This window comes from Schistocerca serialis, chromosome 2 (genome assembly GCF_023864345.2).
Source record: "Schistocerca serialis cubense isolate TAMUIC-IGC-003099 chromosome 2, iqSchSeri2.2, whole genome shotgun sequence".
Taxonomy (NCBI): Eukaryota; Metazoa; Arthropoda; class Insecta; order Orthoptera; family Acrididae; genus Schistocerca; species Schistocerca serialis.
The window spans coordinates 982,177,046-982,195,474 of NC_064639.1; the positions used below are offsets into that span (position 1 = coordinate 982,177,046).

Below are 18,429 nucleotides of genomic sequence, written 5' to 3' on the forward strand. Positions count from 1 at the left end.
CTCCACAAAGGTGTCATTGATGAGAGGGATGACTGTCCTCTTCAGTATGGACACTTTGACAACCTATTTCCAACCAGTAGGGGGGAGAAGCGGGAAAAAAAAAACCATGACTTTGCTGTTTTTTGTCCAGTTCTTCGAATTAAATTATGATTTTTCAGATGTCTAAAATATTCTGATGTGCCCCCCAAGGTGGGATACAATGTGTACCCACATGAGGACATTGTGTTCAAGTGGGTGCCATATAAGTCGAAAAGTCAAAGTATTTTATTTGATTTTATTTCACCAACATACACAAATTACACAAAGCTTACTTAATGATCATATGGTTTTACACTTGTGAAGAATGATAATCTAAAAAACATTTTTTTTTTCTATCCAGACATAAGTGACTGTTACATTTTACACAATAAAATTTGGTTTTACCTTTGCAACCCAGTTTCTTGCACCTGTCAAATGATTTTTTGTTGCTGACCACTGGAAGATGCCAATGTTGTCGAAACAAACATCAGCTTCTGGATAAACTTCCGCACTGGCTAGTTTTGAAGTACTTGGAGATGGCATTGGACTCTCACTAGCGTGACACTTCCTTTTCCTGGCAGGTGGCTTATCTATTTTTGTCAGTGCTTTCACCACACTTGCCCTAAAGTGAAGCAAATCAAGGGTCTTATTTTTAGGAACACCTAATTCTGATGGTAAGTGGATCTCCAGGACCTATAGTAAAAAATGCTATTACAGAATGAAAAACTCATAAAAAATGTACATCTGAGTAGCCCAGATGAAAATGCCGCTAAATCTGTTTTAAGTCTATTTTGAGGTGGGCACATGGCCATATTGATTTTTTTCAGTGCCTACATGATGGAATATGTTTCAGGTTGCAAAACTGGCTATAAACTGTCAAAAATGGCTGTTGAAAATTGTGTTTGGTTTCAAAATCAGGTGACTGCATGTTGTCTTCGGGTGCAAAGCCCAATAAATTCCCAATAGGTGTGCCTGTTGCCCTGCCATGCCTGGATGCAAAGTACGTGAACAGACAGACTTACCAATCTGGACATTCAAAGCTACCTTTCAGTCTTTTATGATTAGAATAGAAGTTTTTCTTATTCAGCTTTAGATTGCCTGCGCTATAACAAATTCGTACGCAACAATAACATTCTCACTGCCAATGCATTGTCATTAGGATGGGATGAGTGTTTCATGTTTATCTCACTTATCATGCAGTTAGCGAGCTTTGCGTCTAGGCTACTTAACTTACAATATACTGTATGATATGAAACATCTAACATCACCTCCATCATTGTCCTCTTGTTCAAAATGATTGCAAGGATCATCAGATAGATAGTCCATTTCAGATGAAATAAGGAGCTTGTAATCTCCCCCTCACTTATCGACCTTAATGACAGTGAAAAATTAAACCGCGTGTACCTAATGGAAATTTGGGAAAAGCAATCGTCACCGAAGTTAATCTGTCGGTAAAGAGGGAGGAAAGGGTTACATCTAAATGAAAGGAAAAATGCAAATGAAACTGGTGGAAATTAATTTTGAAAAGGGGTAAAGTTAATGAAGAAAGTAAATGTGCGGCCGTTACGTTAACAATTAACTAGCGGTAATTAGATATTTGAGATTTGGGGAAATTACGGTCGCCAGTCCTAAGGACAATTACTATAGTAACTGAAAAAGAAAGGTAATTACACATATAATTAGCACTAGAAGCGTGTCAACTGAAGGTTGACACGTGTAGTGTGAAAACTGAAAGTTTGTCAGAAGTAATAACTTTCGCTGCATTCTGACTTAATTTAGCAAAAGAATTAATAAAACCGGAAAACTGAAAGTTAATTTAGTGACTGAAACAGTAAAATACGGTTAGTCTTGGACTACCTCAACAATCATTTCAAAAGCTACTTGAATCTACGCAATTTAGAAATAAGAGATTTAACTTTGAACTTGAATTAAATGATTCTGAACAATTAACAATAGTAAAATTTAGTACGTACCAAGCTGAACTGCAGTCACAGGTAAGCTAAAATATGGTAACAAAACTAGCACTTTTAATGTGTGCTTGTGTAATCTAAGTATTGTAGCCAGCTATGAATACTTTGAACTTTGAAATTAAAGCACTGAAATGGAATTATGCTGGCGTTTGAATTTCAACGACACTCGGGTTCATTTCGGAAAAGGAAGGGACCCTGCTTGGTAATGCAATTGGGACAATGAGCAACAAAAGTTCATGCTAAGTTGCTGTAATTTTGCGAGGCAAATGGAACAGTTTGAAAAGCTGAGGTCTGCCATACAGTTCTGAAACTTTACGTGCTTTTAGTCTTCCTTGTTGGTTGATTGAAGGTTTGAAGTCGTCGATCGAGGAGGTGGCGACAGTCACTCATTGTCGGCCGTCGCTGTTGCAGAAGCTGGATGTTGGCGCGCCTTCTTCTCGACACGGTCACCAGACGAAACGGGCTCTTGATGTGCGCCAGCTAATGCTTCCCATCCGCGACACCATGTCCGAAACTATCATCGCAAGTCGAGCGCAATTACATGCTGCCAAACCCCGAAAGCGCGGCAACTCGCGGGAGCTTCACACCACACACCTGCTCCACTAGCTACTCCCGCCGGACTCCCCCTCTGCCCGCGCTCAATGCGGCAGAGTTAACACTACCAAAGATCCTACACACTTTGATTCTTCACACGACCCATCGATGTAATCGTTCGATAGCAGTTTTCCCTAGGCAAGACCCAGCGTAAAAATACAAATAATATTTACGAAACAAACCAATTATACATCGACATAAATGCATAAATATATATATACAAACAGTAAAACAATTACAATATATAAAGAGACAGAGATGTCATATCTTGAGGTAACAAAACAAGGAAAAAAAATAATAGTACAATAGATGGAAATAGGAGGATATGCATTTCTGGCGTTACAAGCTCTATAACTTCTTCTTCTGTAAGTGTCCTTCGTCTATCTTGGACTCAGGGCATTGTGAAATCATCATGATATGACTAAAAAGACAGCAAAATAATGTCCTAAATTTCTGTGCTATTACAACCTTTCAAACACAATGTTCTCATTTAGAGACATGTATAAAGTTATAAATATGTCACTCACCTTTTGTTTCGAAAGACACCTTTAGCTTTCACCTTCAAGAATGCACCTTTCTGTGCACAAATAAATAATTTTACCTAAACTCAGAAGGTATTAACTGGCTGATGGGAGGTACAAAGATTACTGGGAAGCATCCATATTATTGTGCACATTCAATTTTGTTTTGTGGTACCACAGATTGACAAGAGATGTTGACACTGTTCTCAAATAAACTCTCTGGTTGTAACAATATGAGGACAACAATCACAAATAGTATAAATTAATGAATTTTAATATACTAAGCATTTATTTAGTATGCCCTTATATGAGGACACCATGAATGAAAGGGTTAAAAATCACATAAGGAATAGTATGTATTGTGAGGTCATTGTTAATATTTTATCTATTCCAAAAAAATTTCTGCATGAATGATTTCTTTGAATTTAGATTTCTCTTTTCTGAGTGACAAATATTTTATCTTCCATTGGCTGGTTACCCCAGAATATTATGCCATAGGACAACAGCCAAAATAAGCAGCCTTAACAACATCAGTATCAGGAGTTGCTGCTATAATATGTAGAGCATAAGTTTCTGAACCAAGTCTTTTTCTCACATCCAGAATATGGCATTTAGTTAATTGTAGATGTGGAAGCCTAAAGCTTTTAAAGAATAAACTTGCTTTTAAAGAAAGTCAGGCCATTGCAGCTGAACCACTTGTGGAGATCATGGAACACATATTTAGCAGATGTTGTAATGTCACTGTCAGATGTTTTTTCAACTAAAAGAGATGTATCACCTGCAAAGAGACTAAATTTGCTAGTAGCTTTTGTACAATATACAAAACATATCAATTGAAGCCACTCTATTGTTCAGCATCTAAAGCATTATTGGTAAAGGAAAATATAGTGTCATTAGCCTTTTTGGAATCTGAAGTGACAATGGCTAAGAGCCTCGAGCATATTCAGTTGTTCCACAGATCTCTTATGTATGATTTTCTCAAGAACTTTGGAGAAGCATGTTAAAAGGGAAATCAGGTGGTAGTTTGAAGCATCAGTTCTATCCCTGTCCTTGAATACTGGTTTCACATGTCCATACATAATTCTGTCTGTGACAATTCCATGCTAACGGGCTTCATGAAATGTACGACAAGGTATTAGACAAATGGCATTATGACAATGTTTTAGTACCTTAGTGGAAATATTGTCAAAACCAGATTAATTTTTATTTTGCATTTTTGTAATGATCCTTTTCACCTCACTGGCTGTAATAGGGCTATGTGCATTTGACTCATTTTGCACAACCTATATTCTTTCGGAAGGTCCATACCCTCATTAAGCAAGTCCTTACAGTCAGTTTTCCCAGAAGCTATTAGAAAGTGCTCATTAAGGACACTTGCAATTGCATCCATTTTTTTAATCAAATTACCACAATGTCTTATTTCTCTGCTGGACACACTATCACCTTTCCCCCCAAAGCTCCCTTTTGATGACACTCGAGATGGTTTTTATTTTGTTGTTTGAGTTGACTGTTTCAGATTTGATATGTAAGGTTTTGGAGCACTTTATAATTCCTTTTAGGATTTTACAATATAATCTGTAGTGTTCTTTTATTGCAGGAATATTAACATTGCTTTCTTTATTTACTGGGCTCCAATTAATCTGCTGCAAGAGCTGTTTGAAATTTTCTAATGTGTCCACATTGATTGTTCTGAAAGACTAAAAACTGGTTTAGGTTTAAGGCTAAAGCATAGGTAATTAAGGAACAGGAAGCTGCCCTTAATGGTCGGTCAGACCACTGAGAATTTGTCTTACAGTAGTACAACGGCTACTTAACTTATCAGGAAAGATGTTGTCAATAAGACTTACACTCGTACCTGTCCCTCAAGTTGGAAATTCAACTACTGGAGTTAAATTAAAGGTTTATAACAAATGTTCCAGTTCTCTTCTGCCTGAGTTGCTGTAAGGAAGTTTACATTAAAGTCACCCATAATGATTAACTGCTTAGCCTCTGAATGTATTTTTACCAAAACTGATTCAAGTCATTTTAAGAAAACAAAGTTTCCCTCCAGGAGCCCTATGTATTGTCACCACTCAATAGTGATTGGCACTCAACTTTATTTACAAATTACACACACATCCACGATCACTGATGCTAACAGTACTGACAACATATTTCAAACTGTAATTAATACCCTAAAAAGCTAGATAAGTGGTTTAATCTAAATGGGTTGAAATTAAAAAAGGAAAAAAACTCAGTTAATGCAATTTAAAACGAAAATATGAAAGTCAAAGGATATGATCTCTCAGGTTTTCTTGGCATGACTGATTAATCGTGTGCTTTCGGGTGTTCAGCCAAGTTATTGTTTCCATTTTAAGCACAATATTTGGACAATTGATACAGACATATTCTTCAGTGTTCCAAGTTTTGATGTTGTGTGTACTTTCTGCCTGGACTCTGACCAAAATGTAAACTATTCTTGCTCTTGCACTGCTGTTTATAGCTGAGTTTGATTCCCAATGATCGCTATGCCATTTGATGGTCTTTTGTTTTTCACAGCTCGCACTAATACTCCTGGAATGCATATGCTTTCGGTATTTTCCTCTTCTGGTGCATGTGATGCTCAGTGAGATTCTCATAAATTAAGTGTTGGATCCCAAGTGTTATTTAAATTGAAACCTCCATCCCTATTTATTACATTTTCTGATGTCTTCATTTTTACAGACTCATTAATTATGCTGTCCCAGAAACTTGTCATCTGCATCACAATATTGGTCTCAGTGTTCAGTGACAGTTGATTTGATTGACTATTCAAGTCAAGTATGGTATGTCACGTTTCTTACATCTTTCCTCAACCATTGTGATAGTCTGCACCACATATGAATGCCACATCCACATGAAATACCATACACACTTGCCTTTTGGAGATCTAGATCTACTTTAACATTACAATATTTTTTTTGTTAGTTAAAGGGGGTGAAATGTACTTGATGGCGTGTTCCCATCGATCTCCCCAGATACTCAGCTTGCATTTGGCAGATAAGTGATTTTAGCTTCACAGAGGAAGAAGTTGAGACTGAGACCAAGGAAGAGAAGCTGAACATTGTTCATCTATCTTATTCTGGCCCAATTCTTGTGTACCAGATTCCATGCAAATGTGGCATGCCTTAAGGGGGGGGAGGGGGGGAGGGGGGGGGGCAGACTATCAGAACAGATGGGGAGATATGCAAGAAACATCAGCAGCACAACTGACAAAACAACCAAGCATATCAGCTGTCACTGATCAATGCCTTGAATATAATCATGAAATGAAATGTGATGAGACAAGTAACTTGGTTCATATGCACAGATTCTGGGACAGCATGATTAAGGAATCTATCAGAATAAATATGTCAGAAAATCTAATAAAGAGGGATGGAGTTTTCAATTTAAAGAACACTTGGGGGCCAGCACTCAATGTATTAAAATCTGGCCAGCCATCATGTGCACCAGAGCAGGAAAATGCTGAGAGTATAAGTGTTTTATGGAATATCAGTGTGAGCTCTGAAAAACTAAAGGACATCAAAGGGCATTGGGAGCATCGGGACTTAAACTCAGTTATAAATACTGGTGTGAGAACAATAACAGTTTACAGTCTTATTAGAGTCAAGGCAGTGAGAACACATAACAGCACAACTTGTGGCACTTGAATAAGATGGTAAAATGTAGTAAGTTCAAGTTAAGCCATCTGTTATGTCTCCTGCTCCCCCAAATAACTAATTTTTTTTCACTTTTATTCTAGATCTAATACAGTTGCACACATAATATGTAATACGTACAGGAACATATAAAACTGTTACTTATAAAAAGTCCCATTTAAACTTATAGTTCAGTTGTTTCTATTTGTATTCCTGATTACAGTGATGCAAGTTGTTTAAATATAAGTCTGAGTAAGTAAAAGGTACAGTTAACTGAAGGCATAAAAACTACATATAATGGTAAAACATTGTGAGTAAATAAGCATCAGAGGAGGTATTGTTAGGAAGGAGAGGCACATAGCAGTCAGTTGCAATCCCACTAACTTTTATTATTCTTGCAAATCTAGATTTCAGCTATAAATAGCCATCATCAGTGCACTTTCATTCTATTTCAACAGACTCACCAAACGGTAGATTGACCAACACCTGTAATAACATACGGTGACATGGACTGCTACCAGTCAGTTGAAATATAAATCTATATTGCAAGAATAATAAAAGCTAAGGGGACTGTGACTGACTGCTGCGTGTCTCTCCTTCCCTATAGACCACAGTTGCTGTACACAATGGTTCCTGATTGAGTCAAAGTTGGATGTACTGTTACCAGTAACTCAAATGCAGACACTCCAGGCTTTCTGGCAACATATTTTAAATTATCAGAAGCTAACTGACTTACAAAATAATTGACATAAAAGTTTGGACCCTCAAAATTTCAATCACCTATTTTACTTTAATGGCTGCAAGATTCTGAACTTGGACAATATAATTTCATTATTGTATTTTTTCTGAATCAGACAACACATCTCACTAATTAACTCAGCCAGTAATTAAGATTTTGCTAATTTTGAATCATGAAACATTTATTTCAAGATGGATGCCATACTAGTAAATAATGGATTTCAGATGATGCATAATAACAATGTTCGATGCACTTTTGTAAATTACTAATGTGAAACATTTCTCATAAACCAAACAATAGTGAAGTCTTAGTGTCCAACAAAACATGACAAGCTATCAGTGCAGGACACCATACAATAGTCGTCCAAAACCATATAATGTAAAATCAAGTTGTCAGATAAACAAAATCCAGTGATGATGGCACAGAGGTGCAGAAACGTGTTTGGGAAACAAGAAAAAACAGTGTTTTGCATAAAAGGTAGAGCCTATATCCAATAATTCTAACATAGCTGAACTCCAAAATTTTGAGTAGTTCCAGAAATTACATCACTTTCTTAAACTTGTCTGTAAATAGTCACCCCTCCTCGAAAATTGCCAGGCTGCACTCCAAGCTCATACACATCAATTTGTTAGGTCAAATTGTATAAGTTTGTCTCTGGAAATCATACTCTGTAGCCACCTTTATGTCAGCTTGTGAAAGTCTGCAACTGGCCAGCACACAGATAACATCACTATATCAGTTCATGTGAAAGTCTGCATGTTGCTAGCCTGAAGCTAATAATTCCATGTTGGTGTGAAAGTCTGTGCCTGGAGATTATACATCTAACATCTCTACGTCAGAACTTGTTACAGACTGGAAATGGAAAGTACTCCGGTCACATTTTGCAAACCAATATAATATGCACAACACACATATGTTTGTAAATAGTATGAACATGAATAATATTTTGTGTCTCAAAAATCTTGAGCTAGCAAGTGGATACGCAACCCAGAAGTGTTAATTATCTAAAAAATGTATTAACTGTACAGTGTTGTTGACACTGGCGATAACAGTGCAAATTATTTTGTGTGCAGTTACTTCCATGCATCTGTTACTGTACATTACGCCACTGTGAACTTCAGCCAATACTGTGGCAGTATTTAACAATTGGGTGATTCTTCTTTCGTATGTATTTGCAATGGAAGAGATGTGTATTCCTTTACCTGTACTGATTGTGAATTGTAAAACTGGAACTGGCTATCAACTGTGGTGTAGTGTAAATGAAGTGGGATAAACTACTTTTAAAATCCATTTATTGTCTGTCTACATCATTTGGCACTATCCTTAATAGCACCAGTGTCCAGGATATTTTTCCATATAGCAAGAAATGAGACTTAGATTAAAGGATGTTCAAATCCAGCATAAAAACCAGGATTTACAAGAAGTTAGCTGTGTGAAACTCCTAGGAATGCAATTGGACAAATAAATTAAATAGCCTGGCATTTGAAATGATGATATTATACAATGCAACAGTATGAACATCAGGAAAGTGGTATATCACAGTTACTTCTAATCAGTGATAAAAGGTACTAAATTATATTTTAAGACAATTCAAACACTATTTCTTAAATACTAACACCTCAAAAAAAAAAAAAAAAAAAAAAAAAAAAAAAAAAAAAAAAAAAAAAAAAAAAAGCATCATTACAAACATGCACAACGCAAAGTGAAGAAAATCGTGTTGCTCACTTCTGAAAATCTAAATATGCTAAGTGTTCCTTCATTGTACATATATGAATTTATTGTTTATATTTTGTTCTCTATAACAGCAGATTCATTCAGACATATACAAATGAGAAATAATGAAACTGATAAAGTTTCCTCGCAGCAAGCCTGAATAATTTGTAGCAAATCAATTTCAACATGATTACAACACTAGCAATCAAAATAACTGTATGCTGCCTACCCATCTTTTGAAACTTTGTGCTCAAACTCTATAGTATATGAATATGAAAATTTGTAAAAAAGTCAAAGGAAAAGACTTGCTGAATATCTGTGTTATTAAGCAACTATCAAAGAACCCAGTAACAGTTGCAGGTTGTTTATCTAACAGCTTTTACAGGCAACAAAAATATGATTTTCAATATTTCATGTAATTAGTGAACAAATTTAAAAATTTAAAGTGCTATCACAATCTACTCATTAAGAGGTATACTCTTATGTTACAAGATTAACACAATAGGACAAGTATTAGAGTTAGACTGTGTAAATATCTTGAGACAGCATAACTGATGGCATTCAAATACCCAGACAGTATTCATCCAGTTTCATAATGAGAACACTTGGCAACTTCCAACAAACTTTGAACATAATTTCAAACCTTTTACAGATTGTATCTTGCCTGTATGCTTAATGTCAATTATTTACCACATCAACTCATTTGTAAAGCAATCAGATGTCTGAAACTGTATTATATATGGGCATTTGATTCTTTGAAGGGTTAACTAAGAATTAAAAAAAAAACTTGTGTCAGAAACTGATGCAGAAATATTACTATTTGACTGAGATGAGTTCACCAAGAATGATTTGAGGAGAGAACAAATCTATGACTAAAATATGTTACTTTAAAAAAATAATCAATTATGTATCTAGTACAGTATGTTATATTAGTAATATCTGGAGCAGTGGCAGCCACTGAGACATTCTATTGGCAGTGTGGAAGGAAAAAAACCCTTATTACAATGACATTCTTCTTATGCACAGTAAGAGTTTCACGTGTTTCGGGGAAACATGATAGGAATCATTTGTATATGATTTTGTGTGTGTGAGAGAGAGAGAGAGGAGGGGTGGGGTGGGGGGGGAGAGGGGTGGGGGGGGGGAGGTTGCTTAACCTTTCTTTTATGCACGCACATACATCAACCATACAATTCTTATTGCTCATAAGGTATGTGCAGACACTTTTACATGACAGTCTTAAGTAGAGGGTGTTTTGATGTATGGTTGTGTAAGATACCGATAGAGGTCGGGCTTTAACTATTACGTTTACAACAATACCAACCACAGCTATTGCACTGTAGCCATTACTGAATGCTTTGCTCTGTGTTGTGCTTGCTTGTTGTTTCCTTTTCTTATTTTGAAATGAGAGCGAAGACCAATCTTTGTCTGTCACAGGGTTCAATTACAACTCTCACAACACCAGATACGATCAGCAATCCATATGACCATTACATTAGCTCTGCCTTTGCAGGAGCATAGAATACAAACATCGGCTACCAACCCTTTGATAAGGAGGTGTGACTTGTCCCACCACACCAATATTCTCCACTTAACTGGCTGATGTCCTCGTTTGTTTAAGTTTGCAGCTGACTGCCAGAATAGTAACTGATACAACATGAGTGCCATTAGTATGAAAAGTAACAGAGCTTGTACAAATTATTTGAACTTGGAATCTGGATTTTGGAAACAGATTTAATCAAATTACCAAAATTTAAAACTAAAAGCATTTTACTCACCAAAAGCACCAACTCCACGGCTTTGGAAACACAGCTTCAAAATAATTAGCAGGAATGGCATTAGAATCTATTCATTGCTGTTTCTTGATGGCAAATAAATCTTTCACTGTTGAATTTAAATTTTCATTTTACATACACATGACTTTTCACAGGACAAAATCCCTGAGGCACTCAGTCGTTCTTTTTTCGTAGGGTTTTGTAGAAACATGATAATTCTCTTGAGCACTGAAAAGCACCACTCAGCTTCTGACATCAAGATAGGCATCGTGATTAGCAGTTTCAAAACTTTAACACTCTCTTCAAAAGTATCACAAAGCTAATCCTCTAGAATAAATTAAAGAAACAGAACTGCACCGCAACCTCTTCTCAACTCAGGCCTAGCACAGAAGACTTGAAAGTCTCCATTCAACTTTCTTTTTTCCAGAAAAGGTATTTGTCTGGAAAATTTGTGATGTCTTCATCAAACTGATTTATATTAAATAAGTTAGCTTCAATTAGGTGTCCAGTGAACTGAAAACGTAATTTCATTTCAGAAAGGATGGCATCACATACTTCCAGAGCATCTCTTTTTTTTTATCATCAACAATTCATGGTTTCTTGGCAGGCACTGTTTTTTCATTTTCAAAACTAATCTCATTAATGATGGAGTCAACGTCATCTCTGATGTTTTGATTACTGCTTCAAAGTACTTGATGTCTTGTTTTTCTTTGGTCAGATCAGTCATCTTCTTTTGAAACTGATTAAAAAGTACATCTGCATGAGGCATTATCTTATAAAAGAATGATAGCTGCAAAATGAATTCTTTATCTTGCAGTCTTTGATAGTATGAACCTTCTTTCTTAACAATTTCTTCCATGTTTTCATAAACATCCTTTACTACTTGCGAATGGTAATTCCATTGTGTGACAGACTTATAGGGCAAGCTTTTCTGACGAACATTGTGTAACATTTTTCATTTCTGTGGCAAATTTGAAAAGAAAGAAGAAATACTTGAAAGACGTGCAAAGAATATGCAGGCTTTGCAATTAACAGAGGCTGCCGTAGACATAATAAGGTTGAACTGGTGCACATAACAATGGCCGTAGTTTAATTAATTTATGTACCCGATTTGACTTGACATTTTCATCATCATAGTTCTTAATTATTAGTGAACTTGAAGATCTTTATTCAGTTCCATGCTAAACTGAATTAGGTCATGAAATATCCCATTATTTTGATAAGCATCAGATTCATTGTGGCCCCCATGAACCAGTTCCAAAGTGCCACAGAAATGAACACAATTTACAATTAAAGTTGCATACATATCTGTTCTTTTCTAGTTGTTTGTTTTGGCTGTCAATTGTTTGTCTATATTGTGAATCTAATTTCTGTTGAATATTGCTTTTGCCAAGAAATGAAAAACTCAGAACATTATTCATCTGTCACTCTGACATTTCATGTACTTTCATTTTAGACCACATATGCCCAACATCAGTTATTTCAGCCTTCCACCCATGAATGTGTCTCCCAAATAGCACACAAGGAAAACAAAAAGCAGAATATTTTCTCCACAGGCATAAATCCATTTATTCTTTTAGTAAATTTCCAGACTGAACTTACGGAATTGATTAAGGAGTGGTCTACCTAGTATTTCTATCTGAATTTTTACACTGAGATCCTATCGTTAAATGGTGTTTTTGAATAATTCACTTACTTTGTTAATGTTTGTAATTTTCACTGTCAACTGAATATTCGCTTAAAGACAACATTCAGCACATAGCTATATTGTTTCAATTACTTAACCTCCCAACAAACTACAAAGTGTTTGGGCAGAACTGAACTGCAAAAATGTGATGAGCAAACAGAAATACTACACTGTTGTTTTGGAAACAGGTACTCGACACATGGTGAATGCATCAGTTTTTTGTTCTGTACTAAAATCCCTTCTGTTGTGAAATAAACAAATACTAAAATAATACCCCTTAGTTTCAAAATCTAACAGCATAATTATATTCAAATTATAGATAACCATTTATAATGATATTTAAGTGTATTATTTCTGTATTTAGTTTAATTAAGCATTAATTTTCATTTCTGAATTGCCATAACTTTATTCCATATCTACCAGGTTTTTATGGGATGTATTGTTGAAATGGATAGCAACCTCGAAATGTGACCATCTGTTCATACATCGTCATGCATTATCCTGGTATGTAGGCATCTCGAAGGGTAATTCCCACATCTCAAAAACTTCTCTGACTGGCTCCAATTTGTCACTTGAGGTATGTTCATGCTGGGCAGCTGGATTGTCAAAGCTCAACACCTTCAGAAAAGAATGGAAGCAGCCGCGAGACATAATTTCATTGAACAAAGGTCAGCCATTCTCAACATTCCAAAGCTGACTGATATCTTCATTTCTTGACTTGTAAACTCCAGTCAGGATCAGAACACCCAGAAACTTTTTTCATTTCATACGAATCTATATCCAAACTGTCCTCGTAAATGATACGACCTTCCTTGTTGGTCCATATACACACTATGTCAAGAGGGGTACGCGAAAGAAACATAAAACAAAATTCTTCATTATCGCAGTTCCTAATAGAATAACATTTAGAACCCTGAGCTTCTTTGAATACATCCTTTTTGCTCCATTTACTAGAAATTTCAGCTTGAGGAGCTGTAGCCCATATTTCATTTCATTATGAGGAAACAATTAACCAGACTCAATAGAATTTGAATTAATTTGTCCTTATCCATCTTTGTAAAGGGATTCTTCCTGGTTATCATCTTCATCTGAGTTTTCAGTGACATCCACCCCATGTTCATCATCACTGGAAGATTCTCATTCACTGTATGGGTTTTCAGAACCAGAAGACTGCTCCAACAATTCCCTAATTTCTTCATCTGACAGACCTCTGCTTCATAACATTTTCACTTTGCAAAACAGACAGATTTAATGAAGTAATGCACCAAAATAAACATGTGCTTATCACAAAGAGGACGTTTAAACACAGAAAGAGTAACAGTGTGAGTCAACAACAGAGTTTTCAGTGACATCCACCCCATGTTCATCATCACTGGAAGATTCTCATTCACTGTATGGGTTTTCAGAACCAGAAGACTGCTCCAACAATTCCCTAATTTCCTCATCTGACAGACCTCTGCTTCATAACATTTTCACTTTGCAAAACAGACAGATTTAATGAAGTAATGCACCAAAATAAACATGTGCTTATCACAAAGAGGACATTTAAACACAGAAAGAGTAACAGTGTGAGTCAACAACAGAAAATTATTATGTAAGAGATGCTGCACAAACAGACACCTGGTTGTTGAAAATTTGCTTCTAACCAAATGGGCCTGTGAGGCCCATAAGGGAGGAAATGTGGACCAACACCTTAACATGAAGCCACGGGTAATTTTTAATAATTCTTTTGAAAAATTACGACTAACTTCAAAAACTAGGAAAATTCATAAAATTTCATTAAAATAAAATATATAGGTAAGATATTACACATCAAGGACAGGCCTCTGAGGCCCAATGGTAGGTAAAGGGTTAAAAACAAATTAAAAGAATTTCTGAATAACATTTCCCTATACTCAATACGAAGCAGTCACAGCAACAAAAAATTTAATTATATTGTGTAAAGAAACCTTACATTAAACTAACATGTTCCACATTATTATAAAATGTCGTATTCCAGATCTATGGAACAAGTCTTAATGTAATGTAATGTTAAACCAAGACTTGTTGAATGGCTGCAATGACTCTTTTGCTCAACTTGATAAATAACCATAGTTTCCAAAGTTAATATATATATATATATATATATATATATATATATATATATATATATATATATATATATATATATATATATATATATATATATATATATATATATATATATATAGACACACACACACACACACACACACACATTGTGTTTGTTTGTGTGTCTATCGACCTGCCAGCGCTTTCATTCGGTAAGTCACCTCATCTTTGTTTTTATATATATATATATATATATATATATATATATATATATATATATCCCATCAGTATTGCAGACCATGGAGAAATCTTTCAAACACACACACACACACACACACACGAAATCATGTGCATGTGCACATGTGTGTGTGTGTGTGTGTATGTGTTTTCTTATATACAAATATTTCTGAACTAATACTTGATATGTCCACTCCTATACTGTTGGACAAAATACTCCATGGGCCAACATATAACATTTAATAATAATCAGACTTCAATGAGATAGATACACTTTATTAATACACTATAATTTCCATTCCCATGGCTACTAATCTTTTTTTGTAGACAGTGATGTGACTTTAAGACACAAAGGGACATAAATATTTACACATCTCCATAGCTGTAAACATATACCCTGCCTGCCGAATAAGCAGCTGCAATAATTTCCGTCTTGCCATCGCCATCCAAATCAACTGCAACAGACTTGCCTGAAAATAAAGGTTTCATATTTACAAGACATTCTGTAACATGAAAGCAACATCTTTTTTTTTTCTTTTTTTTTTGCCAACAATGTCATTTTCATTAATGATACAGATTTATAAGTAATCCTGTATGTTTTGGCAGAAAATATCTTCAAATATACCACCTGGTCTTACACACTAAAATTTCCAGTATAATCACTGCTGCCATCCTTGAGATCTAGTAAAGACAAGTAACATTTTCAGACAACAAAATATCTTACCCATTGACAGGAGAAAATTGAAATTTACATAAGGGATGTGAACCTTCTATTTAAGAAAAGAAAATAATTTAGAAGGAAAGGTAACAACTCACTGAATATTAGAGGAATTGAGTCATTGACAGGCACATAAGCAAGATGTGAAACTTTACTATCTTTCTTTCAAATGCTTTTTTAACCTAGAATATATAGACAACCTGTTAGTGATTTGTGCCTTCTGAATACTTAATGGTAGGACTGTACATTCCCCTTTCCCCCCCCCCCCCCCCCCAATGCCACAACACAATACACACACACACACACACACACACACACACACACACACAATGCAGCTGACAGGTGTAAAACAAAGTATACGGCTATAGATAGAGAGATTCTGAATTAAATGTGTTTTGCTGTCAAGGGAGGAATGCATGATGCCTTGAACGATTACCATAGCATAATATTGTCAAATGATATTTCACAAAATCCAAAGAAATTCTGGTCATAAGTAAAGGCATATTGTCAACAGTATGATCGTATGGAGTATAAAGTGAAATTTGTGATTGCAATTGGAGAGATAAAAAACATCTACTCACAAGGCGGTGGCAGGAGAACACACACCTAACAGAAGATTATACTTGTGCAAGCTTTTGGAGCCTGATTACATGCTAAGCAAATTACATAAGTGATAAATTATGAAAAAGGCCATGAAAATACATATAATGATGACATATTGGAGCAGACAGGCTTATCAATAAAATCCACAAAGTCAAACAATGGAAATTGCAGGTTTGAATATCAACAGTATAGGAAAAGATAGATTGCTACTTACCATAAAGATGACACGTTAAGTTGTAGACAGGGACAGTTAACAGATAACAATGTACGAAAAGTCAGATTCCTACTTACCTCCTTGTCATCTTATGTGTAAATGTCTTTTAATTGTGCCTGTCTGCAACTTAATATGTCATCTTTATGGTAAGTAGTAATCTATTTTTCCTACATTGTTAATAAAATTGACAAAGAACCCAAAATCTGAATCAGTGTGTTACAATTACATCCCTTTCAACAAAACCCTGGGCAACAGATGTGAAGTAGAGCTGAACTGACCTCAAGTGGAATTCAGTACAATTCCTAGCCTGTGACCAGATCAGGAGTATCACACTTCAGAAATGAAATGTCAATTTTGCAGCTAGTTTAGCAAAATTGAAAATTTCTTTCCTCTCATAATTTACAGAGCAAAAACCATGAAAATACATATGTTTCTCAACAAACTGTTTTGTGAGGATGAGATCCAAACTAACTGCTCAGCTTAAAGTAAATTATCTAAAGTTAATCAACTTAATATGTACATGTTCCCAAAAACTCACCTGTAGTAGTACCACCTGTTTCCAAGTAAATATTTTTCTGATAACTCCATTCATTTGCGTCTTGGCTTACTGCAGTGAGGATGTAGTGATTCCCATCATCATCACCAGACAAAAGTATATAGGGCTTCTCTCTGTAAAAAATCAGTGTCATGCTCAGTATCATGTCAGTGGAGCCAAAGTGACAATTAAGTAAGCATAGTTTGAACACTGTGTATTATTTTAATCCATATTAACATAAAATGCAATAAAACAAAGAAAAGTCATAAAAATGAGTCAAAAGTACAGAAGGCACATTTTTATGTGTTGGGGACTGATGACCTCAGATGGTAAGTCCCATAGTGCTTAGAGCCATTTTTGTGTGTTCAGCCAAGTTAAAAATCCAATTTTTGTGAGTAAGTCCAAAACCTACACAAAGAAAAGCTAGAGAAAGAGAAAAATCCTTTGAAAAAACTATCATGGTTGCAGAAAACACCACTCACAGGAAACACAACTCACTTTTTTCACACATGATATCTCGATAATAGTAGATACAGATCAGTGGGTAGCTTCTGTCTTGTTTATTTTCAAAAGGCGTTGGTTAAGGTGCCACAATTTTTACTGCAAACTGTGACATGAATATACAAAGTATGCAACCTGTGAGTGGGTCAACAATATTTGACTGGTAGAACCACTTATATTGTCTTCGGCAAAAACACATGTAGCATGGAATTTATCCCAAGGAAGCATAACAGAATCGCCAATATTGTCAACACATGTATGTGGTTTGTCACATAGATCAATATTTCCATTTAAGTTTTTGGTCGTGACACTGTTGTCTACATAAAAAATCACCAATTGATGATGCAGTCTGATGAAGACAGAGCAGCATCTTGAAGCAATGAGCAGTAGCTCTCTTTCAATGTGGGTAAGCACAGGAGAATGTTCATAAATAAGAAAAAGAATCCAGCAACATCTGATTACAAAATTAAAATGAAATAGGATAGATTGCTACTCATCATACACACACAACTAACACACACACGGCCACCATCATCTCTGGTCTGAAACTGAAGGCCTCTGTGCCCAGTGAAAACAGCAGCCAAGGGCCTTCAAGGTGATACCACAAAGTGATGTGAAATGTAATTAACATAAAACATTAGGGATGATAAACTGAAAGTCAGGTTTGTTGAAAAGATTCTAAGAAAGTCAGTTCATATATTACAGAAACTACATACAAGACACTCATGTGATCTATTCTACAGTAGTATCCACATGCAATGAGTTCTATCATGCAGGCTTAACAACAGACAGAAATTATTCACTGACACAGTGCTAGGGTTGTAATAGGTTTATTTTATTCATAAGAAAGTGTAACTGAATTGCTGAAAGACTTTACTTAG

At 35.5% G+C, this 18,429-nt stretch overlaps 1 protein-coding gene and 1 long non-coding RNA gene across 2 annotated transcripts in view; both read right to left on the reverse strand.

Annotated features, from left to right (window-relative positions):
* Positions 1–254: 254 nt before the first annotated feature.
* Positions 255–1,431, reverse strand: LOC126458402 (uncharacterized). The gene is made up of 2 exons (XR_007585629.1): positions 1,287–1,431; positions 255–640 (listed from the first exon to the last, which is right to left on the reverse strand). It is a non-coding gene; the product is annotated as an uncharacterized LOC126458402 (long non-coding RNA).
* A 13,801-nt stretch (positions 1,432–15,232) lies between these two features.
* LOC126458401 (uncharacterized) overlaps positions 15,233–18,429 on the reverse strand; it is a 69,746-nt gene continuing 66,549 nt past the window's right edge. Inside the window, exons 8-9 of the mRNA XM_050095414.1 lie at positions 17,051–17,181; positions 15,233–15,447 (exon numbers count right to left, since the gene is read on the reverse strand). Of these exons, the coding sequence (XP_049951371.1) occupies positions 15,344–15,447; positions 17,051–17,181 (235 nt within the window). The 3' untranslated portion in view covers positions 15,233–15,343. The remainder of the gene's footprint in view (positions 15,448–17,050; positions 17,182–18,429) is intronic.